The sequence below is a fragment of the Carassius auratus genome, chromosome 27 (assembly GCF_003368295.1).
Source record: "Carassius auratus strain Wakin chromosome 27, ASM336829v1, whole genome shotgun sequence".
Classification (NCBI taxonomy): domain Eukaryota; kingdom Metazoa; phylum Chordata; class Actinopteri; order Cypriniformes; family Cyprinidae; genus Carassius; species Carassius auratus.
In genome coordinates, this window is record NC_039269.1 from 25,864,881 (window position 1) to 25,891,394 (window position 26,514).

At 35.5% G+C, this 26,514-nt stretch overlaps 2 protein-coding genes across 4 annotated transcripts; both read left to right on the top strand.

Moving 5' to 3' along the window:
* The first annotated feature begins 413 nt into the window (after positions 1 to 413).
* Positions 414 to 9,090, top strand: rgs18 (regulator of G protein signaling 18). 2 transcript variants are annotated; one of them, XM_026206868.1, is made up of 6 exons: positions 414 to 538; positions 688 to 779; positions 2,981 to 3,079; positions 3,255 to 3,316; positions 3,997 to 4,163; positions 8,470 to 9,090. In XM_026206868.1, the coding sequence occupies exons 2-6, from the start codon at positions 727 to 729 to the stop codon at positions 8,713 to 8,715; spliced, it is 627 nt and encodes a 208-aa protein (XP_026062653.1). In that variant the 5' UTR covers positions 414 to 538; positions 688 to 726; the 3' UTR covers positions 8,716 to 9,090. The 2 variants fall into 2 exon arrangements, with proteins under 2 accessions (XP_026062653.1, XP_026062652.1); XM_026206867.1 differs by lacking the exon at positions 414 to 538 and having other exon boundaries at positions 578 to 779.
* Positions 9,091 to 16,957: 7,867 nt separating this feature from the next.
* Positions 16,958 to 18,973, top strand: rgs1 (regulator of G protein signaling 1). Of its 2 annotated transcripts, XM_026207294.1 has the most exons (4): positions 16,958 to 17,296; positions 17,503 to 17,582; positions 18,187 to 18,353; positions 18,749 to 18,973. In XM_026207294.1, exons 1-4 carry the CDS (start codon positions 17,262 to 17,264, stop codon positions 18,923 to 18,925), a joined length of 459 nt encoding a protein of 152 aa, XP_026063079.1. In that variant the 5' UTR covers positions 16,958 to 17,261; the 3' UTR covers positions 18,926 to 18,973. The 2 variants fall into 2 exon arrangements, with proteins under 2 accessions (XP_026063079.1, XP_026063078.1); XM_026207293.1 differs by having other exon boundaries at positions 16,958 to 17,582.
* The last annotated feature ends 7,541 nt before the right edge of the window (positions 18,974 to 26,514 follow it).

Below are 26,514 nucleotides of genomic sequence, written 5' to 3' on the forward strand. Positions count from 1 at the left end.
TGATTTCTAAACAATAAAAAAACACGATATTTGTAGAATGATTATTTAAATATATGTCATTTGACAGTATGTTTAAGATGTGCAAAAGCAAAATAATATATATAATACATATAAATGATTATAATTATACCACATTGCATTCTAGAAATTAAATAAAATATGGAGTAGCTTTGATGAATGCATGAATGATATGTTTTTCTAAGAAAGTAAAATTATTTAGATTGTTTTCAGACATCTATTATAAAGAGATGAGATGATAAAGTCTGCTGATTTGATGGAAATACTAACACGGTTTTTACAGGGGTCTACAGTCCTTCCTCTATATACTTCAGAAACCTCTGACCACAAGCTGGCAGCCCACCATCCTGTTGTCGTTTAGAAGGAAGTAGGACGTTAGGTAAAACTTGACTAAAGCATATTGCCTGAAAATACATTTGCTTTGAATTTTGCTAGCAGATGGATGTCCTACAGCAAGAAAACCCAGGCAGAGACATATTACAGTAAACGGCGGGTAGTTTCCCTGACAGGAAGTTAACAGGTATGGGAAATGACCTCTTAACATGCTTAGAACACAAATATGAGCTTCAGTGTTTGGTAGTTTACACTAGACCGAGGACCTGCTGTGTTGATGTGTGAGTGTCAACAAGAGGGAAGAGCATGAAGATTTTTGTGTTTCTGTTTCCTCAGTTAAACTTCTCTGCCCCCAAGGAGGAAGCATATCGCAAAATGCTCAGTGAGGACGAACTGCTCGCCTGCAGAATGAAAGATACCCAGTTGAGGTACAGTTTTTTCCCCACACTTTTCTCATATTACCACCGAAAGCATTGGGGGGACAGATGTTGTCTTGCATATTCACCCTCTGGGGCTTTTCAAGATTTTGAAGTGTATTGAAATTAAGTTTGGGTAGTTTTCTCTTCATTGTGTGTGACTTCCTTTATTTCTGGAGCTCTTTGTTGTGACAAAACACGAATCTATTTGCCTTTCATTTAGTAATGTGGTACCTTTGGGATGTATTAAAACAACCTTTCGTACGCTTAAATGAAAAAAGCCAAGAGAAGAAATCATCCTGCACCAGAGAACGTTGATCAGTGTAAAATACACCTGCTTCGCGTTAGACGCGTGAACCTGGTTTTATGAATATTTCTTATATTAAGATTAATTGTAGTAGTATTTATCTAAGTGCTGATCCAGAGATATGTCTACATCATTTCTTTGCTGGGATGAAAACATTTTATAGTGAGAACCAAAAGTACAACTATTGCTATAACTAGGAATGCATGTAATACATTGAGAATTAAGTACATAAACAGTGTGTTTTACCAGAACTCTTATTTATCATGTTTGTCTTATAGCTGTTGATCAGAATGACATTTGTGCTTCAGAACCTATAGTTAGAACTCAGTTAACACTTCCCCTTTATAGCTGTCACGAACATTTGGTTTGGTGCCTGGTGGAAGTAACACATGTGGTGTCTGGTTGTACAACACCAGAGACAGAAAGATAGACAGACGGACAGATAGATAGATAGATAAACAGACAGACAAACGGACAGAAAAACAGACAGATAGATAAAAAGACAGACAGACAGACAAACAGATAGATAGATAAAAATGCATAGACAGACAGACATACGAACAGATAGACAGATGGATGGACAGACATACAGAGATGGACAGATAGATAGATAAAATACAGATGGATAAACAGACAGATAGATATAAAAATATAGATAGATAGATAGATAGATAGATAGATAGATAGATAGATAGATAGATAGATAGATAGATAGATAGATAGATAGATAGATAGATAGATAGATAGATAGATGGATAGATAGATCTGACCCACATTTTTTAAAAGTAGTAAATGCTCATCGTAGCGTCATTGTGCCATAGACGTAGTGGTGTGGGCTAGGGGAAGATGTTGGGGGGAGCAGAGAACACAGTTCTGAATATTCCGCAGCGTTAACTCATTCCGTGGGGTCACTCGCTCAACCCAGAATGGCTGGCTGGTTCAAAAATATGTGGAATAAGGTCTGCCTCCGACATTTTTTTTTCTAGTCGACTAGTAGTTGTTCATTTAAGCCATTGGTGGACAAATCAACCCTTTATATTAATTTAATTACTTAAATAGGCTATAGCCTACAGGATAATAAGCGTTATGACCGCATGCATAAAGCTTGCCACAAAATCAGTTTGATTATGAATGTGTCTAAATTAGCAAGGATTGTTAAGTAAAACATTGATTAAAATTAAGATACAATTTATACAAAATCTAAATCTTTTTAAACGAGTTTTCTATAAAACAAAACTTAATGAAGTCGTCAAAATCATGTTTTACAAAAAATAGATAGATAGATAGATAGATAGATAGATAGATAGATAGATAGACAGACAGACAGACAGACAGACAGACAGACAGACAGATAGATAGATAGATAGACAGACAGACAGACAGACAGACAGAGAGATAGAGAGATAGATAGATAGATAGATAGATAGATAGATAGATAGATAGATAGATAGATAGATAGATAGATAGATAGACACAGACAGACAGACAGACAGATTGACAGACAGACAGATAGATAGATAGATAGATAGATAGATAGATGGATGGATGGATGGATGGATGGATGGATGGATGGATGGATGGATGGATGGATGGATGGATGGATGGATGGATGGATGGATGGACGGACGGACAGACAGACAGACAGACAGACAGACAGACAGACAGACAGACAGACAGACAGACAGACAGACAGACAGACAGACAGACAGACAGATAGATAGATAGATAGATAGATAGATAGATAGATAGATAGATAGATAGATAGATAGATAGATAGATAAATAGATAGATAGACAGACAGACAGACAAACAGACAATTGATTGATTGATTGATTGATTGATTGATTGATTGATTGATTGATTGATTGATTGATTGATTGATTGATTGAGCTTTTTCTCTTTGCAGGAGTAAGGATAAAAAAGGTCGACTCAGTCTTCTTCTGGCGAGGTCTGGATCGCATGAAAACGTCAGTCCTGAGAAGAAACCACCAGCTAAAACTAACCAGTAAGCCTTCATCATGTATAAACACTTATTCACTATTTATTTAGGAAATTGTGGAGTATTGTCAAAGTGTCACTTTTTTAACACCAGTAGGACAATTCAGAGAAAAATGACACTAGTCATAATGCAGCACATTTCCAACACTTAAAGGCTTCACTGATTAATGTGATTTGAACAGCATCACGCCAGATGTGGCTCTGAGATGGGGTGATTCATTTGAGGAGCTGCTGAGTCACACAGGTAGGATCTGTTCATCTTAGCAGTATAATGCAGCATACTGAATGTTTCTTAATTTCATACTGAGCTAAAGTGTGTATCACGTCGCAACCTCAGGATGACAAAAACAGCTTGTGACTTAAGGGGGTTCTAAACTTTCTGGTTTGCTTGCGATTCTAACCAATAAAAAAGTTTAATTCAACACACACACACACACACACACAGTTTGATTTGTGCCACCTGGAATGTGTTTTGTCAGTTTCTGTGGATGCACAATTATTATAGTAATAAATATAGCTGCAAACAGTTATTATGTGTCATAGCACTGCATCTAATGAATTTATGAGAAGTTCAGTGTCTATCATTTACTGGCACCACTTGTTCCAGTTGTTAACATTAGTTAAATAACATTAACAAATATTGATAAAAACTGTAACAAATGTAATTTAATATAAATTTATAGGACCTTACTGTAAAGTGTTACCAATGCACCATTATTCAAAGTTTTATTTTTTTGATCAGTTGGTCGTACTGCAACCAAGTTTGCATGTATTATCATGGTAATGTGATGATATTTAGAACAATCTGTGTCAGTATGCAAAAGCATTGCAGGAATAATGCCTCACTTCCTGTTTGTTTTCTCGGTAGGTAAATTCGTCAAGGTTTTAATTTAGCAATTAATGTGACGTTGCATCTTGTTTCAGATGGGGTAGATGTCTTCACACGGTTTCTGCGCTCTGAGTTCAGTGAGGAGAACATTGAGTTTTGGTTAGCCTGTGAAGACTTCAAGAGCACTGGGTCTGCAACCAAACTGCAGTCTAAAGCCAAACAGATACACGCCATTTTCATCGATAAGGAAGCACCCAAAGAGGTACACACACATTTGCATTTGAACAGTAAGAACAGGGTAGTTTTGCACAAATGCATATGTGCAAAAAAAGAAGCACCTGTTCTATTGTGCACATCTTCCAGTAGACAGATTTTTGAAAATACCTGTCTATTAATGGGTTAGTTAACCCAAACATTTAAATTTGTGTGTTTCACTCACCCCCGTCACATCCTAGGTATGTATGACTTTCTTCTTTCGGACGAATCCAGTCGGAGCTATATTAAAAATAGGTCTTTGATCTTTGCCACTCAGCATGTGTTGCATAAATCAGTCCAAAATAAGTTAAACAGTATCTCACACACCTCCTGGGGGTGAAAAAAGGCCTCCTGTGGCGAATTGATGCATTTTGTAAAAAAAAAAAAAAAAAAAATCCATATTCAGAACACTGATGACATATGAGGTCAGCATTGCACATGCACCAGTGAGTCTCGTGAAAGCCAACAAAGCAAAGTTTCCTTACCTTAGCATAGGAAAACCTTCTCTTCTTGGCTTATATTGAAATCCCCCAATATTCTTCTTTACCAATCCTTGTTTTGTACTTCTAATTAGTGACCATCACTTCTGAGCCGTGCATGTGCAAAGCTGACCTCATATGCCATGCTCCCGGAACTGCTTCTATTTACAGCAGTGAATGCAAGCTAGATTAAAGTGATTATTAAATTTTTCTTACAAAAACACATAAATTCTCCACAGAAAAACACATAAATTCTCCTTTGTTCAACCTCCAAGCCATGTGAGACACTTTTTTTATGGATGTGTGATTTTTATGTAACTTCTTTTGGACTGATGCGTACAACACCTGCTGAGTGGCGTTCAGTAGCTTGAAAGATCAGACTATTTTTATATAACTCTGACTGGATTTGTCTGAAATAAGAGAGTCAAACACATAGGATGCCACAGGGTGAGTAAAACACAGCCTAATTTTCATATTTGGGTAAACTATCCCTTTAATCCTAGTGGACAAAAAAACTGTAAAAAAAATCCAAACAGTCTTCCTTCTGTGAAACACAAAAGGATCATTTTGAAAGAACATGCTGTTCACCCTTTTCCATAGGATTACAATAAATGGAAACTGGAGTGTTCAAGCTTTAAAAAGGAGCAAAGTTCCCATTTTAAATCATAAGAATGGTCCATACAACTGGTTCTAAGTGCACTTTGGTCCAAGTCTTCTAAATGTTTTTTCTTCAGTATGTGACTGAACATTTTTAGTGATCTGAACCACTTAAAAAAAAATGGCACATGAAATTACATTATTCCAAATGACGTTATTCCAAATGAGGTGACGTTATTCCAATGACGTGACGTTATTTCAATATTAAAGCATTTTTGCCTTTGTTTATGCTCTGTACCCAGTATGTTGCAAATACTGTATAATAACTGTTAGATGAATTTGAAATTAATTTGAATTTGATTTAGTTTGAAATTATATAATTGAAATCTGCACAATTCAATGATTTGAAATTACTCATTTAGACTATTCAGTTTTAAAGCTAGAAGCAGAAAAGTAAATATTTATTGCAAGCAGTGTTGGGAGTAATGCATCACAAATAATCACAAGAGAGTTACATAATCAGACTGCTTTTTTCAAGTAACTAGTAAAGTAATATATAACTTTCAAATTAACAGGAAAATATCAGAGTTATTATGCTGCAAAACGTGCAAATTTTTTGGCAGCAGTGTTGGGGGTAACGCATTACAAGTACAGCAAGTTACGTAATCAGATTTATTTTTTTTTTCAAGTAGCTAGTAAAGTTGAAAATGAAAATTAGGCTGTGTTTTACTCAACCTGTGGCATCCTATGTGTATATGACTTTCTTCTTTTAAAATTACAACAAATGGCTTTTACTTTTTCATTCTAATTTCCCATTTAATCACTGAAACTGATGCTGCTAGACGCAACATAAATATGGTCATGTGACGATGACGATAATTAAATGTATAATGCAATATTGTTGACGAGTAAAAATTAGACTAAATGTGGTTTACAAAATAAAAACTATGCTAAAATGGTCAACCAAATTGAGATGAAACAAAATGTTATAACGTTATTTTGTCTTGTTCAGCCGCATTATTATTATTATTTTACATAACGCAGGCGACATCACATCCTCAAGCCCCATTTGTGGCATTATTTGGAAGACGATAATAAACAAAGTTAAGTCGGACACAGAGAAAGGGACCGAGGTGTGTACTTCTAACATATTTCCCTGGTAAAATAAATGTTGTCAATTCTAATCAGAGCGTCTTCCACACTAGAAACGTCTCCTGTCCCATGTTGAGAGAAATTGGAAGCATGGTGTAGAAGCACTTGCTGCAGCCTGAGGATTATTAATTTGACTTTTGGTGTGAAAGGGCTTTTACTGTTGCCAAAAATAAAACTTCTGGATTTTTTGTTTTTAAAAATAAATAAGCAAGCCCAGCCCAGGTGAAAAAAGTAATGCAAAAGTAACACAATGCATTACTTTCCATAAAAGTGTAACAGAGTGAAGTAACTAGTAATGTATTACTTTTAAATTTACAATACATTTTTTTAAATGTATTAAGTTTCGAAACATGCAACTTGAGTTACAAGCAGTTTTGGGGGTAATGCATTACAAATAATGCGAGTTACGTAATCAGATTTGTTTTTTCAAGTAACTAGTATTAGTTACTTTTTATGGAGTAACATTGTAATGCATTACTTATAAAAGCAACTTTTCCCAACACTGGTTCCAAGTATCCAGAATTTGTATTTAACTAATTTTCCCCACGAGTACAACCTGTTTATCGGACCCCACAATAAGTAAATGTAATCTGTTTGGAAAAGCCCCTTATTTCTGATGACAAATGGTGCTAGGTTGCTGTGAGCGAAGCAGCACTTTGTGTAACCTCAGCGGGAGTCATATTAAAGAGAAACACGGCTCTGTTAAATGATATCTGTGGTGTAGTGCAGAGCTGCAACACCATCAGAGACCTGCCATTGTGTTTGTGCAGAGGCCATTGTCGGCCACCGGCCACATGACTGTTGGCAGATGTGACCGTGTGGTTTTCCTGCTTTTGGCTGCAAACTCCCCCTCTGCCACCCACACAGCTGAGAAAGTAGACTCTAAAAAACTGAGAAGTGAAAATGAGGCAGTGGGGCACACGCTCTAGTCTAACCAAAGTAAGAATGAATAAAGCAACTGAGAATGAAAGGAAGCAATGCTGAAAATCAACTTTATCTTATCACTGCTAGCAAAGGGAAACCTCATAATTGTATCACTTGTATTTATTCTTAAGTAAGGAGCAATGCATGCATAGCAACTGCAAAATGTTCAACAGACATGTTTTAGTCTGATGTAATACTTTCAGAGAAGTAGCAACTGTGGCCTGGACAGAGGGAGAATGAGACAGAGCAAGTGCTGTGGTCAGAAAAGATGTGTGTAAATAACAAATAAAACAGAAAAACAAATAACACTACAAATCAAATCGCTTTAATTTTATTATAATTTTCATAATACAACATTTGCTATAGATTATATAAACAGCACAACAGTGTGAGTGAAAAAAGCCCAAATTAAAAATGTACATGCATTTGAGAATGTTTCTGTATTTGGTTTTGCAAGTACAAATTTGTGCTATCTATTAATTTATTCACAAATAATAAAAAGCAATTCATGCATGCATAGGCTTGAGGTTATGCAGTCAGAAATGTTAGAGTCATACTATATAACTGTTCTGATATTATGAAAAAGGAAACAATTATTGAAAATTATTATGAATAATAATTAGTAATATTTGTGAAAAATATTTTTAGTTTAAAAATATATTACATTATTATTGTTGTTGTTGTTGTTATTATTATAGAAAATAATGATTAAGATAATGTTATTACTTTTAGTTTGATGGTTACACCACATCACAGTTGAAACTAAAGTTTAAAAAGATTAAATTTTTTTGTTTGTACACTGGGCATCATGGGCTTTAATAGAAAACATTTTGACTGCATCTATAAGCTTTTGTACAAATGAGTTCAAATTTCACAAATTTGCTAAAATGTTGACTTGTCAGTACCATTTTACATTACAACTTTTGTTGTAAAAGTTTACAAAATACTAAAACTTTCGGTCTGGTCTCAGACTTTGACAGCTGATTTATTTATTTTTTTTATGATCAGCAGTATGGCGAAATCATAGTTGGACCACAAAAATTCAACATTTTTCATTTTGCATCATTTCAAGTATCTTGTCTTTCATTGTAGTGCACAGTTCCTGAAAACTGAATTTTTGTTGACCTCCTCACGCTTTACGTTTTGCTCTTTTCCCCTCAGATCAACATTGACCACTCAACCAAGGCCACCATTGAGAAGAACATCCTGATACCCACTAGGTCCTGCTTTGATGTAGCACAAAATAAAATCTACAGCTTAATGAAAAGAGACTGCTACCCACGATTCCTCACCTCCGACATCTACTTGACCCTGACCAAGAGGGCAGGCCCACCTACTATGACCAGGAGAAGGTCCCGCTCCTTCGTTTTTAATGAACGTTCTGAAGGCACACCGGCTTGGTTGTAGATTTGTACTGTAATGCTAGTTGTTTTATTGTATACTGTCAATAGCAATTGATCATGTGACTCCTCCTAGCTATTTATTAACATTAGATCCTGTGGGCTGGTATTTAAATACTAATCATTCTATCGTGATTGTCAAACATTGGGTTCTGCTTGAAGAATTTCATGCCACGCTTAATTTAATCCACATGTTTAGAATGCCTAAACATTGTAAATAATGATATATGTCTGTATTATAAACTGTACATAATTGTCTTTTATTTTGGCCTACAGCTAATTGTAACCACGGCCAATGTTGTGTCACTCTCAAAGACATTAAAGAGAGAAAAAATGTTGAAAGAGCTTTAGAAAATCGAAAAATAAAACCACATTTCTGAGGGAAAAAATCTATATTTATGATGGAGTTTGATTGTGTAGCCAGATTTTACACAGTCTGTTCCAATAGAGCTGATAACATATTTTTGTAGGCCAGCATTGAAATTAGCATCACCCTGGTTCTCTCCAACAAAAAAAAGAACAAAAAAAAGAACAAAAACAGGATTTTTCCATTAGCTTTTGAAATATTGCAGAAAGTAAGCTCTGTGACCAACACAGGTTCATGATTCTTACACATTTTGTTCATTATGATAATATTCACAAATTAATATTTTAAAGGAGTCATATTATGCCCTTTTACAAAATCTTGATTTGGTTTTTGGTGAGTACTAGACTAGGTTTTCCTTAAAAATAAAATAAATAAAAAATAGGCCTTATTTTTCACATACTGTATTTACATTATTGCAGCACCTGTCTCAAAAGTCCTATTTAGTTCCTGTTTCAATGTAACCCCTCCTTCTGAAATATGAAATTACTCTGATTGGGTAGCTTCAGTTTCATCTGCCCAGCTTTAAATATTAATGCTGTGTCAGTTTTGGCGTGCCGCTGCCTTCCGTAAAATGTGCAGCCCACAGATTAACAATAGGGTTATGATGAAAAATAAAATTGGCCAAACAAAGGGGTTTTTGAATCAGGGCTGCCATAGTGACAACAGATACTAGAGCAGCACTTCTTCTTCTTCTTTAGCTTAGCGTTACTCTCTAAAAAAGTCCCTAATTATCTTAGTTACTTTTCATGGAAGAGCTGTCAGTTACTTGTTTGAAAAAGTAACTCGTAAACTTGTAAATGTAAAAGTAATGCGTTACTTTACTAGTTACTTGAAAAAAGTAATCTGATTACGTAACTCGCCTTACCTGTGATGCGTTATCCCCAACACTGGTAGTCTTGCAGATCTTTTTATTCTCAAACATGACATGAAGTTAAAAAACTAAAGTTGGGCATCCCTTTGATGGATTTTAAAGTGTAAATGCAGTAACCTAAAGCTAAACAAGAAAATATCTTGAGCTTATTTCAAGCGTTTAGCCAAAACCCCGTTCAAAGCAAACAATGGGAAGTACTAAATTGCCAAGTCATTTCAAGGTTTTGGCCTACAAAATTACATCATCCCTGCGACAGCTCATTTTAGTCAAGAACCTTGGCTCAAGTCTAGTGTGCAGTCAGTAAACAGACTGTGGGAGGTCCGCAGGTGTGGTGCTTGAGGCTGGCACAATTTGTGCTATGCAAACATGGCTAACAGGTACTCAGTGTTTGCAATTTGTCGAGATTTCATCCCAGTGATGTATTCTTTCTTTCCCACTAATCATTTTCTCCGAGATGGACACATCTACCTCCTGATGCGAATCATTAGAGCTCATGTCAGGCTTCCAGCTGTCTTCAGCGAGACCCACGTCTGATCCACAGTCATCCTATCAAACCAGACTGCTAGTGTCTCACAGCAGACATCAATTATGCATGCGCAGACAGGCTACTGGAATGCATAATGTCTAACTTTGGGTTCCACCAAGCAGAACGCAGTCAGAGAATGAATTAAAAATAGTTTTTTCCAACATTTTACTCAGTTTCTGTTTGCAGCATGAATGTGCAGAATAATGTTAATCCACAAAGCAAACCATTTACTTGAATTAGTGCATCATGGTCTCAAGTAAAAGGTGAATGCTGAGGTCAAATACTACCAACCACATCTTGCGGGAAAACGTAACTATTTTACGAGGTGGTGATTTCGTATAAATCTGTATGATGCTAATTGTTTTATTTTCAGAAAAAAACAAGGTATGCATGAAGGCTTACCTATAAACATAACCATCATAAGGCATAAGCATTTTTTACGGAAAACGAACAACAAATTTAAACGAATAAGCCACCGATTTGGTCAAATGTAAAATACATTACTTGCCATGAGATTCTGTACAATTTTGGTGACCCTTTATTCTTAGATGTCTTTATTACAGTACATTTAAGTACTGAGTAACATTAATAGAGTGCAACAGTTGGGTTGCAGATGAAAAAAATGCATTTATTTTCTTCATAGGGAAATTGATTTTTAATGATAACTTACAAACCTTTATAAAGACAGACCTACTCTTAGCTCTGAGATTTTTAATCAATAGAACGATAAAAAAAAAATGCATTACCCATGCATTAACCAATCAGAGAGTAGAACTAATCAAATGAGCACTGAGCTTCACCCACTCCTATCAAGCATATGTATACATATTTTGCAATAAATTTCTAGGGGGAAATTAATGGAAAAAAAACCTTTTGGAACCAGTACCGCTGTAAAACTGGGGAGGCACTAATGCACTCTATTTAAAACATACTATAGGTTTAGAATTAGGGTTTGGGTTCGGTTTAGGGTTAGTTGCATGAAATTATTCATAATTTACTGTTATTACTATAGTAAGTACATGCAACATGTAACAAGTGCACTGTAAATAAAGTGCTGCCATTCATACTTGTAGTGATGAACATCTAGGGATGTAAATTTCCCCAGTTTCCCCCATTAGAAGCTCAAGGATGCAGCCCATAAATCTTTAAGCCTTTAAGCGTTATCAATCTTAAAGTTAATCAGACTAACACCATCAAACCATAATGATCATAATTAGCCCTAAAATCGAGCATCTTGGTAGAACGATTATTTTAATAGCTATTAAAGTGAAAGAACTGGGGTTTCATGAATCATAAATGGATGTTGACTAATGAACTGTTTCGTGAGCTGTGTGAGATCGAGCAGAAATGTGTCACCATTACAAACACAGAAGACTGAACAGAAGATATCTTACACCGTAAGGTAACCAAAATGAACATATGCCCTATGTGACCATATGGAAACAACGCCTTCTGTGGTATAACTCTTGTTGTGGTAGATTGTAATACAGACAAGTATTAGGGTGACATGATCAAGTATGTTGTTGTGTTTAACACCCTACAGTGCTACTTTGAGATACACCAGATGTTTCTGCAAAAGCATTTGACCCTGACGGGAAAGAGAAGCTAATCTTAAAGTGATAGTTCACCAAAAATTTAAATACTGTTATTTACTAACCCTAATGTCATCCCAAACATGTATGACTTTCTTTTGCAAAACACAGAATATATTTTGAAGAATGGTTTTTGTTCATACAATGAATGTCAATGGGGGCCAATGTTGTTTTGACCTCACTGACTTCAATTGTAGAAAAAAAAAAAAATTAATGAATGACAGATTTTTCATATTTTGGAAAAAAAATTATACATAAACTACCATCATCTTGCTAAGATACACAAATGACAAAATGTGAAAAGGATTATGGCTGTTTTTGCTGTCATCCAAGAGTGGACTAATGAAACCTTACAGCACATCAGCTCTCCATGCCGCCATTATACAGCCATGCAGCACAATCTAGTTAGTTAATGATATCTTTTAGCTGACACTCACAGAAAAACAACACAAGAAGTTGAAGCGTATCTTTGTGTGTCACCATAACCCGACTGATGGCTTGGCAGCATATGACGATTTGACACCGATAACACGAATTCATCCCTGTTGATGCTTGTAAGAGTGGTGGGGGTGTTTTGCACGTGGATGTTAAGTGTGCAGCAGGCCAGGAGGGACAGAGGTGAGAGGAAGTTCATTTAGGAACCACAGCTCCCCCTGCTGGATGATGGAGTTTGTACATTTTGACACTTGATGTGAGGGGGATAGTTCACCCAAAAATGACAATTCTGTCATCATTTACTCACTCTCCTCTTGTTCCAAACCTGTATGAGTTTCTTTCCTCTGAACACAAAAGAAGACATTTTGAAGAATGTTTCTAACTGAACAGTGGACAGTAGTCATTGACTTTTTTTTTTTTCAGTACTATGGAAGTCAGTGACTACTTATTTGTTTGAAACGGTTTGGTTACCAGCATTCTTCAAAATACCTTCTTTTTTTCTTTTTTCAACAGCTAAAATAAGTTCATACATGTTTGGAACAACTTCAGGGTAAGTAAATGATTATATATAAATGAACATAAGTTTGTGTGGAGTATGATTTTTCTAATGGCTTTGTAAGTAGTCTCTTATGCTAACCAGGGGTCCATTTATTTATTTATTTATTTATGCACATTTACAGAAATACAGTATAACAGTAATATAGTGAATTTTAATTAAAATTTAAAATAACGTTTTTTTATTATTATTTTAATACATATTACAATGTGTAATTTATTCCTGAAAGCTGAATTTACAAAAATATGGTATGTGTTTGTTGTTTGTAGAGCGCTTTTGTTTGTTTGTTGGGTTTTGTTTTGTTTTGTTTTGTTTTGTTCGGTTGTGTTTGTTTTGTTTTGTTTGTTTTTTGGACACAAGTGGTCCGCCTGTCCGTGTGTTGGGGTTAAAGTTCTCGAGTGCTGGTGTCATGAAGAATTTTTTTGTGTGTGTGTGTGTGTGTGTGTGTGTTGTGTTTTGTTTTTTGGAGACAAGTGATCTGCCTGTGCATATGTCGGGGTTGACGTTCTAAAGTGCTAGTGTCATAAAGAATTTGGTGTTTACTTGTTGGCTTGTGTTTTGTTTTGGTTATTTTGTGTTCTGTTGTGTTCTGTTGTGTTTTATTTTGTTTTGTTTTATTTATTTATTTTTTTTTTGTTGGACGCAAGTGGCCGCCTATGCATATGTTGGGGTTAACATTCTCAAGTGCTGGTGTTTGTGGAGCGCGTGCACATGAATGTGTGACATCACTGGTGAACAGCCAATCACCAGCCTTGCAACACAAAGCAAGTTTGATTTACTTCTCGCGAGAGACCCAGCTAGATTCAAAACTAAGGGTTAAAGGTTTTGCTAAAGGTTAAGAGATTGAAGAATAACAAATTTAAATATGAAAAGTGAAGGAGGACAAATAAAATAAATAATCTTTCAATGCAGTCACCTAACAAGTGTAACCTGTTAACTTAGTTTATACATTTGAAAATATATAGTGATAGAGACTCGAACATGTAAGGTCAGATTTTTTATTTTTTAAATAGTGCAATCTTTTGATACTACAGCTTATTTATATTACATGATCTGTATACATTAATATGTATTTAAAATAAATTATTTATAATAACTGCTAAACTAATAAACTAATGTTTGTGTGTAAAAGATAAATAATTATAATAATAATATGAATCACGATAATTATAAAATCATAAAATGTAATTATCATTAATACCAGACTTACCCAGAACATAAGCTGCCCCGGAGCAGGTTAGCGGTGGAGTGTAAGTTACTAGGGCAATGAATGCTTCTAAAAAGCAGAGACACGTACATGGTACCTAAAACACAGGACTGGTGCAAACTAACCTGAAACTTACCTGGCTAGCCAGCTAATCCAGCTTCAGGGTACAGCCCCCTTGTGTCATGAAGAATTTGGTGTTTTGTTTTGTTTTGTTTTTTGGACACAAGTGGTCCGCCTATGCGTATGTTATAAACGTTCTCGAGTGCTGGTGTCATGAAGAATTTGGTGGTGTCTGTAAAAACTAGTTTGTCTAGAACTTCAAAACAATCCGACTGGCTGTTAAACTGCTAAACTGTAAAACCAAAGCTATAGATACCAAAGCTGCACACTTCTAGTTCATTATGTTTTTAGCTAGCTTCTGTTTTGCAATACTACTACTGTAGCCAATTAGCCAATTAGCCTATTAGCTTAGCTTATCCCTTTGGAAATGATCAGATGCACATTTTAATGAATTTTTGTTTGATTGGGCATTACAAATGACTACCCTCAGGACAGACTTAGTTAAATGGACAGATCGAACCGGGATGCTTCTCCAGGATCATTTCAGCCCAACTTTATCACATATTAGTAGCCAACCTGTTCAGTCTACACTATGCAGGCACAGTTTGGTTCATGGCAGACTTTTTATCTGGATTCTCCCAAAGAGAATTCTAAATATAGCCTGACAAAGGGAATGCCTAATCTTGCTGACTCTGTCAAACACAACAAACACATAGACATCACACCCACACACACACACACACACACACACACACAAGCTAGCACAGGTGCAACAAACAAATCACACAGACAAATGAGTCAGTCTCCAGCAAGAATGTGTTCCCTTCGCAGCCCAGTGTGAACGTAATGATGGAAATTTTTTCTTGTGTTTCGCAGTGAACGAATAACTCTGATTTGACCTGGGTGTCCTCACCCTTGCCAGCTTTTTTGGAAACCAAATTCTCCAGGCCATGTGTAAGTCATTATGCATGCAAATCTGGCAAAGGATTTTCCATTGCTTCTGGAGATTTACATGGCCATTGACAGACTGAGACAATACTAATGGAGAGCTCGGAGGGGATCACGTAGAAACCTTTTTTTCACTGATGACAATCAGATAAAGGTGATTTGGTTGCACTCGTGGTTCTTTGTTATGACCAAAATCAGAAAAAGTGGTCAACAAGGTAGAAAAAAAGGATATCCAGTCAGGTTTCCCAACCTTCAGATCTAGTATTACCCATCAATCAAACCATAACCTGCGGTAGGAAGTTTAAATACCACTTTTCCACTGGCCGCCCAAAACCGTCACACCAAATTTCCAATAGAAAGGACTTTTTAACTCTTTAACCCCTGATCCCACAGTATTCAAAAACACAGCTCAGCATCTAATGAACTAGAGAGAAACAAGCAAACTCTAACAATTATGGAACTGATTTCGGGCATCTTCAATGGGAGAAGTAGTTGGACACGTATTCCACATAAAAAAAAATATGCTATGTCAATGTCAAAAGCAGAACAAGCACACTTCTGCATTATAAAGCATCAAAGCATTATACAAAAATAAATTCAAGTGGATCATGGTTAGTACACCTGTGTGAACTTGAGTACATCCACTAAAATCACCTTGAAACTTCTGTGTTGTTCTGTGAAAAGCTTCAGCATCATTTGTTTGCAGATGCTTCTTTGTTTTGGTGTTTTGTATCTAATGCAATGACTTTCTGAAATTTGTAAGAACTTCTGAAACCGAATAGTTTTGGTATAATTATGATATTTGAGATATGCTACGTTTTCTTGCTTTTTTCATGGGAAATTATGGAAAATTAAATAGGAGGTACACCAGTATTCTGGTACCTTTGAAATGATTCGATCGTAAATAATAGGCAAATGCTTCAATTTAGGTCTATTTCAACCACCAGCTATTTGGTTATGGCAGGATTTCCATTCTGTGATTTCAATATTGTGGATATTTGTGGTGATGACCTAATGGAGACCTACCTGGACCATCACACAGACAGGTGTTGCTGAGGTCCCAACCAGCTCTGGGACAGGATGCCCCGGCTGCACGTGGGCAAGTTCCACACATGCACAAGCAGTAGTATCTGAGCACATAAACTTATTCAAACATTAATCAATGTTTCAGCGAAATATTTATGTTTTTTTTTTCGTCACTACTTTAGACATAAAATGATGTAGAAATTTTGTGGATTTATTCTTTGTAGCTCTCCAGGAAAACAAAAAACAAATTTTTGGTGCAGTTACTGAATATTTTTATTTCCACATTTAAATATACTATTTAATATATTATTTAACATTTCAAATATTTCAAATAATATTTACGTCAGTTTTTTAGCATTGCTTGTGTTTACAAAATTGTAAAAAGTGTTAATTGGATCAATAGGTCAGATCTGATATTACGCAAAACATTACTTATGAGAAAATGTGACTTATTATTGTTGCACTAAAAGAGATAATTCACCTTCAGTTGAAAAAATTTTCATCACCCGTGTATTGTTCATAATATTTAAGACTTTTTTACTTTCATGGAACATGAAGATATTTAGAAAATGTAATCAGTGTTTTGAATTTTAGCAACTTACCAACTTACACTTCTAAATAATTCAAGATTCAAGAAGATCAAAGTGATTTTCTGTTCATATGGTATATATTAAATGTCACATTTTTGTTTGATTTTTTCACAGGTTTGCAAAGGAAAAAATATGATGCTTTCTTTTAAGCATCACTATTTAACTTGTGTTATCTTGTGACACAAAAAGTCATAAAGCAATGTTAAACAGTGGACTGATGAGCAGGCCATCAAGATGTTTTCTTCATGACTTTACGGACTGAGGAGGTGACCCTGCCCAAAGTTTTGCATGCTGATTTCCATGTGTTCCATTCATGCCAGTAAATGTGTTTAGACCCACCAGAGCCACACAGAGTCAGAGAGTGAAGGAGACTCCATGCAGAGGACACCGCTGTCAGAGATGGCCATAAAGTGAGTCCCTGATTTTTAATGGTTCCATCTGCATTCTTATTTTTGAAATGATACTAATACACTTGAATCTACTGGTCACGAGGAATTTCAGATTCTAAGGATTTAAATTGACAGGGATGCTATAGGATTCTGTTATCAATGTATTTGAGATCTTTATCACAATCAGCTTCACCAGTGAAGGATCTCCATGTAATTTTCAAGGGTAGATTTTGTTGCTTTTCTCAGGAACCTGTTGATGATGTGGACTCTTGGGGCGAGTCCATTGAGAAGCTTCTGTCCTGTAAAGGTAAGAAAATTCAGCTCTGAATATTCTCTGGTTAACAGTGGATAGAATATTGTGCACCATCCATTTAATGAAGAAAAATCATAAATATTACTTCTAAATATTAATTCATAAAGAACTTTTTTTTTAATCAGCAACAAAATTTAAATAAATTATGTATGTGTGTGTGTGTGTGTGTGTGTGTGTATATATATATATATATATATATATATATATATATCCATAAATTAACATATTTCATAAATATTAATTTATTTATTAGTCATTTGTATTGAGAAAAATACAATATTACATTTAGCTTATAGTCTGTTGAAAGAATAAGAAGATAAGATAAGATGTCGGGAGTTTGGCGTTTGGCATAATGCAAATAAATAAAGAGTTACTCTGTCAGTTTAACAAATATGGTTGAATAAAAACAATGGTTCATGTTGAAGTGATGCATCTCAATCTCATTGCTGGATATATAATCTCATATCAAATATTGTTTCTGCTTAACGTAAAGTATGTTCAAATATTAATTTTCAAATTTCAGTTTCAACATCTAAATTGGAGAAGTAACACTTAGTTATTTGTGATAATTAACTCTCATGATGGTGTCATGCTGCAGCGGGACAGATGGCTTTCCAGGACTTCCTAAAGTCGGAATACAGTGAGGAAAATATTCTGTTCTGGCTGGCATGTGAGGAATACAAAAAGATCAAGAGCGCACCTGAGATGATCAGCATGGCAAACCAAATCTACACGGAGTTTGTGCAAACGGAAGCACCCAGACAGGTGAATGACTGAAGTGTGTCAGCTCCTGTAATGTCCTACTGAGAGAATCAGTTGTTTGGTCCGGCTGCTCAAAAGCTCATGAGAGAGCCCTTCATTGCCATTTTGCTTTCATCCTTGGGGGGTGCAGGCATTCAGCATTTGTAGACAGAACTCAGATATTAGTTCAGTCCCATTTTATCCACACACACACACAAATAATAATAATAAAACTAAATAAATCATGGATTTTCATTGGTCTATTCACATTCTCAAATAATTTATAAACATTCTTGTAACTTTAGCCAAAACAAAATATGTATTTTAAAATATATATAAAATATACATTTTTTTTAATTATTATTATTTTTATTTATTTATTTAGACAAAAAATACAAATGTGTTGCCCTTATTTTCAGGTCAATATTGATTCTGGGACTCGCACAAATATTACAAACAACATCTCGGAGCCAAACCTGAGCTCATTTGATACGGCACAGAAGATGATCTTCAGTCTAATGGCGAGAGACTGCTATCCCAGGTTTCTGAAGTCTGACATCTACCAGTCCATTCTGCAAAAGCATGGAAAGAGTTGACTCCATAATGACTAATGATTAGTGTACATCAAGTTTAACTATTGCCAGTAAGTTTGTTTGTTTATTTATATATATATATATATATATATATATATATATATATATATATATTTGGTAAACATGACCTTTTTAGTTTTGGACTTTTAATAGCTCGTCAGTTTTTTATCTTTATGTTGCCATTTTAAAGATTTTTGAAAGAAAAACATGCTTACAATGTCACAATAGGATTTATTCTGATTTCAGCTGTTGCCTTTTGTTTTATTTCTTCCTGCTCACAGAAAATTCTACCAGTTAACTACACCTCATTTTAAATTATAACAGGGAAAAAAAATAATGCATCAAAAATCATTCCATGTGGGATTAAAAGGATCTTTAATGGGCCTGAAGGAATTCAACATACTGTTGAGAAATCGAGAATAATATGAAAATGAGAATTTGAGTGCTGCTTTTTAACTTTAACTTGTACAGCCAATTCAACTACAGTCCATTTCTACAATAGTGCAACCTATCAGTCAGACATTTTTTCAAACAACTTATTATAATGATGATCATGATGATGATGTAGGTGTGCTTAGTTTTTCTTATGATTGATGTAATGACCATCAGGAGGAAATTTGTAAAATGATTTTAAAAGACAATTTAAATATGACCATTTTTATGTAGGAACATCCTGGATAGCTCATATAAAAAGATGAACATATATGTGTATATTTATATAAATTTAAATAAATGAACATGAAACATGAAAAATTGTATGAGCATTTTATACTAAAAGTAGTGTTTTTTTTTTTTGTTTTTGTTTTTTTTGTTTTGTTTGTTTTCTGCAGTTTGTGAACCATGAGTAAATGGCATATTGACACAATTAAATGCATAGATATTGAGAAACAGATCAATAGTCTGTTTAATGGATATGAAAATGCATAAAAAATGTCTCATTTAAGAACCACCAACTCAGGCAGAAAGAGAGAGAGAGAGAAAGAGAGAGAGAGAGAGAGAATGGAGAGAGAGAGAGTAAGAGAGAGCATCTGTTAAAGTTAAACTTAAATTAGGGGAAGTTTTATATTAAAGAGGTTATACCACAATAATAAACCAGCATGCATAGCATAATGCCACAGAAGAAAAAGAAAAGAAAATCTGAATAGGGTTTGTATCTGTTAAAAAATATACATTGATTATTTCACAGATTTAATTCAGAAAACAGTTTGGAATTTTGTTTGAGCTCCTGGATATCTACTTGCTAATTAGCTCAACTAAGGCTACGTTCACACCGCAGGGCTTAATGCTCAATTCCGATTTTATGAAAAAATTTGATTTTTTTGCAAGGCCGTTCACATTTCCAATTAAATGTGACCTTTTGTGATCTCCTGTGTGAACGTGAAATGACCCAGAAGTGACCCGCATGTGCAGAAGAGTACTCAACGGTGAACGACCATAGACAGTAAAAGAAATGGACACAGTGACACCATTGGAACTCAACTGAGAAAATTGAAGCCCATTTTTAGCGTTTTTTAGCACTTCCGTTTCTGACGCGCTGACTCAAACTAAGCTTGATGATGTCAGCAACCTGTCTGACAGATGTAAATCTTCTAAGTGGCTGTGCATGAAAACTGCCATCGTTAATCTTGCAGAGACGGCGAGCTTGAGCGGGGAGTTCTTTGTCTTGAGTGAGCAGGAGTAAGTATTCTGATTAATTATTTTGTGTAGTATTTTAAAATGTAACGCCAGTACGCCATATTAAGTTAATTGCCTGCGAGCTTCTCCTCCTGTCTGTACGGTAATGCGACAGAGAGTCACGTGGTTATGATGCAATCATTAGCCTATTTTTTACAAAAACTGTTTCTACGGGGCCATAATGTAACATAGAAGGTAATGGAGCCCTTTATACATTGTCGCGTATCTTTAGAAATAAATAATGGACAAACAGAGTCTTTAAATGCCTCAGATGTAAAGTTATTTGCTGTCAAATTGACGCCAAAATGAATGGGAGTCAATGGGAATGCTAACACAAGTGAAGTTCTGCTAAAAGATGGCAGCACGCAGCCAACTTCAACTTCCGGTCAACTTCCTTAACGCCTGTGAACGACGTCACTCGTTGTTAGCAGAAGTAGTTAACGTTAAGCATAGATGTCAACAACAGTGTAGTCAACAGCGGAGCTCTTTTTGCAGTTATTTCACCAACGGAGCCAGCAAAATAACAATGTTCTCGTTTTAAGAAGAAAATTAAAAAGAAGGTTTTTGGCCATGGCGTTTTGTGGAGCAGTGTTAGCAATGTCGGTACAAAGAAACGTGTGGGTGCGGAGTCACATGCAGGAGTGGTGGGATACTGATGTGAGTGGCTCTTCTCGTTACTGCCTACTTCAACGCAGAATTATGGCGTTTGTAGCGTATCAATGACGTACGGGTCGGATACATGTGGCTTTGCCGTTCAGACGGAGGTCGCATTTCAAAAGATCGCATACGTATCGGATTCAGGACCACATACCCAAGTGGCATGGGTCACATTTGAAAAGATCGGATCTGTGTCGTTCAGACTGTCATGAAAAGATCAGATACAGGTCGCATAGGGGCAAAAAAAAATCGGAATTGGGTCGTTTCAGCCTGCAGTGTGAACGTAGCCTAAAACCCTATTCCACACTTCTAGAAGTTACTGTACATATAAGCCAGCCAATCAGCAATCAGCAAATGTGTAAAGTTATTTTCCTTTAGTGAATAACATGCCTCGGACTCATGTGCCCAGAATAGTTCCCTCATTCTGTAATCCCTATACTACATACTGTAGTGCACTATATAGGGGAAAAGCAAATACATTAGCCTACCTAATTCTGGAAAAGAATAAGGATAGCAAAAAGGAATAAAAGTTTAATATAGGATATTTGATCATAATGATTCAAATATAAGGACTGTTTAAACTGTCAACAAGAATCAACACAGACAAGCATACATGTAAATGGCCTAGCCTATATTTAACATACAAACTATTTACAAGCATTTACTATTTTATTTTTAACATATAAATAATAACCTATACATTAGGTTATATCTAGTAGGAACTTTTTGGTAAGTTGGAACGTTTTTCTAGAAAAGACCATGAACTAATGAGGCTAGTACAGTTCACTGATAGTTAATATTATAATAATATTAACATAGACTATAATAACAGTAATTGATTTAAAACTATCGATGTAAAAATGAGTAGGAAAACTGGTAATGCCAGAATGCCAGAGAATTACCAGTACGCCTTACTTTTTCCAACGTTTCCTTCAACCTTAAACAGAACCCCATTATGAAAAATGTGTATGCAGGTAAAATGCCGGTGAGAACTCAACATGAAAAAAATTTCATCAAATTAACAAGATACACTGGCCCATATTTTTACGGAATTTTCTTAAAGGAGACTGCAGTCCTATTCGCGTTGCATTATGGGAAATATGACTTAAGTGTGTGTTCATGGATCCACAAGGAGAAAGATATCTAGAGTAACTTTCATAGATGCACACCTATACTTGACCACCAGGTGGCGACAGAGCACTACAATGAATCATGTTTTGGAGTGCAGCAGCTAAAAAGCTCAACTGAATCACAGGAGCTCAAGAATTTTAGACTTGACCCTTTAACTGACCCCACATTGTTTAAAATTCGTTTGTCATATATACTTTTTAATTTCAAGCACAATAATTACATTATTAATGAAGAAGATGGCATGTGGAATGTATAGTCTACTATTATTTTTAGCTCTTGCTTTATGTTTTCTTTACCTGTTTACAAAATGCATGCATACGTAAAAGGTATGGAGGGAAATTAATATAATCAAGAATAATACACAGTTATCAAACTTCCCTATTCAAAGCATTTAATGAGAAAACGTGCCTGATTACTTGTAAATGATTTTAGAAAATTTGCATGGGTTACAATATAGACATTGGCATGCAAAATACGTGGCTGCTTTTACATCATCACACCTAGAAACTGCAGAATAGTCACATATGAAACCAGTAACAATGTCATAAGCTTTCGACCTAAAAAGAGAACACAGTACCATCAATGTACTTAGATTAGGTGTGAGTATCAGCTGCTTCAGTAGCAACTAAGGTTTGAAGATAAAGAAGTAGCAGAAATTTCCAAAACAATACTTGCCTGGCAATGGTATATAGTTTAAGTCAATGTTATATTGCTTTAGGTGGCTCATTTTGGGGTATTTATACAATCAACTTGCTTATAAACTGTTTAAAGGTTCAAGATTAAATAATCTGAAGCAACTAAGAGAGACAGTTGAGTGTTTGCACATCACTAAATACAGTATTTGTATTTTTTTTTTTTTTTTTTGCCTTAGTGGTTGGCATCATAACAGACGATGTTGCGTCTATGTCTTTATGTGTGTGTGTGTGTGCCCTCTTGTACACCACAGTGACTTCCTCTTCTGTGCTTATAATTTTTTAAGTGTACATTCATACCCAAAAAGGAAATGTTAGAGAACGTTTCAGTAGACATTATGTTACACATACGTTTTCCCCAAGGCCATATTTACCAATGTAATATTCATTATGGCATCATCTTACTGGCAATGTGTTACTGTTAATTTAGATGTTGGTGGTGGTGGTGGTGGTGGTGTTTTTTCAATCACTGTTATCCTTAATAATTCACTTTTTAATTTGTATAATTAGAAAATAAAGTCATGGGCAACTTGAAATCCTCCACAAAACATGTATTGGAGAACCATTGTCCACCGGCCCAAGTAAAGTCACTTTTATTTATACAGATTATTTATTTATACAAATTGTGTCAAAGCAACTGTACAGTATCAAATAAGAAGATAATGTGTCAGTAATGCAAAATGACAATAGTAAATACATTTTCAGTTAAAGGCAGTTAATCATTAAATTCAGTGATGTCATCTTCCGGCTCAGGTCAGTTTAAACAGGATCTGTGCAAATTAAGTCAACAATATCACTGGAAATTAAGTGTTCCCAACTAAGCAAGCCAGAGGTGACAGTAGCAAGGAACCAAAACTCTGTCAGTCCTAGCACTGATATGTAGATTATTCCAGAGTTTGTGCGCTAAATAGGAAAAAAAAAATGCTGTAAGTTACTCATGATTCAGTTTTTTATATCAAATACGTATTCCATCAGTTTTTCAAGTTGGTGTGTTTCAAAGGATTAAAGCATTTAGTATCAACAGCACGGAAGTGAAAGCTAACACTGTGTTTCCTTAAGATATCTCCCAAGGGTAGCATGTAACGCGTGAAAAGTAACGGCTCTAGTACTGAGCCTTGAGGTACTCCATACTGCACTTGTGATTTATATGATACCTCTTCATTCACTGCTACAAACTGATGGCGATCAGTACAATTTGAATCATGCTAATGCACTTCCCACTAATGCCAACAAAGTTTTCTGGTCTATTCAAAAGAATATTGTGGTTTATAGTTCAAACAGAGTGCTAACATCAGTAGCACTAATAGAGAGATACAACTATGATCAGATGATAAGAGCAGGTAATTTGTAACTTTAATGAGAGCAGTCTCAATACAATGATATGGTTTAATTCCTGACTGGAAAACATCGCAGATACCATTTTTCTCTAAGAAGGGATATAATGGTGAGGATATTACCTTTTCTAGTATCCTTGACAGAAAAGGGAGATTTGAGATCGGTCTGTAATTAACTGGATCTTTGGGGTCAATTTTTTTTATGCAAGCCTTAATAACAGCCAATTTGAAGGATTTGGGGACATATCCTATTTCCAATGACAAATGAATATGTTGTTGGTTTAGATGACTTAACAAGTTTATATAATTCTTCCTCTCATATAGTAGAGAATGAGTGGAACTGTTCCTCAGGGGATCTATAGTGCACTCTTTGATGCAATACTGTAGCTGACGGCTGCATGGTTACAATTTTATCTCTAATAATATCTATCTTGGAAATAATGTAGTACTGTTGGGAAATATCAACACATGTTTATGCTTTATTTTAATTTTTTTCACTAATTCGGCCACTGTATTGAATAAATACCTGGGGTTACGTTTGTTTAATTTTAAAAGAAAACGAAAAGTAATCACCCAGACCAGGCCCACCCATAATGATAACTGGTCCTCCCAGAATAGCGCTTCCAGAATAGTGGTGAGGAAATAAAAAGCAATTGCAAAATAACCTCATATATTGTGCATATAACTTGTATTTTTACAAATAAGTAATCATCAACCAGATCATGAATCATGAGAGACGTGACTTTTTATAAATTCCCTCACTTCATCACAATTAGCACTGGATTGCAACAATCACTGTTTAAACTGCCACACATTTGTATTACTTTACCAAGGCTGCAGTAAAGTGGTAAACAACCACAGTTTTGGATCTCTCTTATATGTAGCGCTGTTAAATCAGATCCTTCTTTTATTCTTTTTTTTTTATTCTTCTTCTTTTTAAGACTCTGCTTAAACAGTTCTCCTTCTTTCAAATGCAGGTTTGGAAAATTTGATTAATTAATTAATTAAATTGCTCTTTCTCTCACATACCTGACTGTGCAAAATGGCCAATGTTGGCGGCTCTTATGTCAGGAGAAAATGAAGATTGTTATGTTCGATTTTACGTACAACTTCAAAACACCTGCATTGCTTACGAGACGTCTGCTTGAGTGTGGAAAAGATGGCGGACAGCGCACAACTGGCTAAGGGTGGAAATATGCTAATACATGACAGTCTGTCAGCGGCCGTGGGCGGAGCCTGAGCAGTATGATGTCATACTTCTTCTCAGCATATTAAAAAGGCTTGATAACTGAGATTGTTTGGGTTTTCTAGGAACTAAATAAAGGAGTGGACACATTTTTAGCATTGTAGGTGGTTGTGTCCACATACTCCTGAGGCACATTATATGCAAATACCATGTAAAAGTGAATTTTGCATCCAATGTCCCCTTTAGCCTCACAGTAGTACTTAACATTAATTAATGTCAGATTTTCAAAATCCTACATCACTTGAATTAAGATTATAACAAATTTATTTTAAAGCACAGCTATCACAAAACCAGACTTCAGCACCTCTTTTTACTTTTACTATTTTACACTCTGGCAAAGTTTGCTGGGAAATCTGGGGTCCTGGCATTCATGTGGACATTACTTTGACACGTACCACCTACCTAAAGATTGTTGCAGAGCACGTTCACCTCTTCATGGCAATTGTGTTCCCTGATCAGCAGGATAATGCACCCACCATACTGCAAAAACTTGATCAGGAAAGGTTTGAGGAAGATGTTGCCTTGGCCTCCAAATCCCCAGATCTCATTCAAGCATCTATGGGATGTGCTGGACAAACAAACGTGATCCATGGAGGCCCCACCTTGCAACTTTCATGAATTAAAGGATCTGCTGCTAAAATCTTGGTGCCAGAAATCAAAGGACCAACCCCTAAAAAGGTCAGTTTGTTGAAAAACTTAATGCTGCCCAGAATAGAAAGGTGTCAGAAGACAGTGCATTGCAGTTTGTAGGCTGAGACCGGTCAGAGTTCCCATGATCTGGACCATGGACTCAAGATTACTTTCAAGATCCGTGGTAGTCCCACCTTGCAACTTACAGGACTTAAAGGATCTGTTTTT

What these genes read in the sequence shown, in the direction of transcription:
- rgs18 (XM_026206867.1), top strand. Translation starts at nt 658, where the DNA reads ATGAAGATTTTTGTGTTTCTGTTTCCTCAGTTAAACTTCTCTGCCCCC. An exon ending in ATGAAAGATACCCAGTTGAG is followed by an intron (nt 780 to 2,980) that starts GTACAGTTTTTT and finishes TTCTCTTTGCAG; the next exon opens with GAGTAAGGATAAAAAAGGTC. An exon ending in CCACCAGCTAAAACTAACCA is followed by an intron (nt 3,080 to 3,254) that starts GTAAGCCTTCAT and finishes TGATTTGAACAG; the next exon opens with CATCACGCCAGATGTGGCTC.
- rgs1 (XM_026207293.1), top strand. Translation starts at nt 17,435, where the DNA reads ATGTATTTGAGATCTTTATCACAATCAGCTTCACCAGTGAAGGATCTC. An exon ending in GAAGCTTCTGTCCTGTAAAG is followed by an intron (nt 17,583 to 18,186) that starts GTAAGAAAATTC and finishes GTCATGCTGCAG; the next exon opens with CGGGACAGATGGCTTTCCAG. An exon ending in AAACGGAAGCACCCAGACAG is followed by an intron (nt 18,354 to 18,748) that starts GTGAATGACTGA and finishes CCTTATTTTCAG; the next exon opens with GTCAATATTGATTCTGGGAC.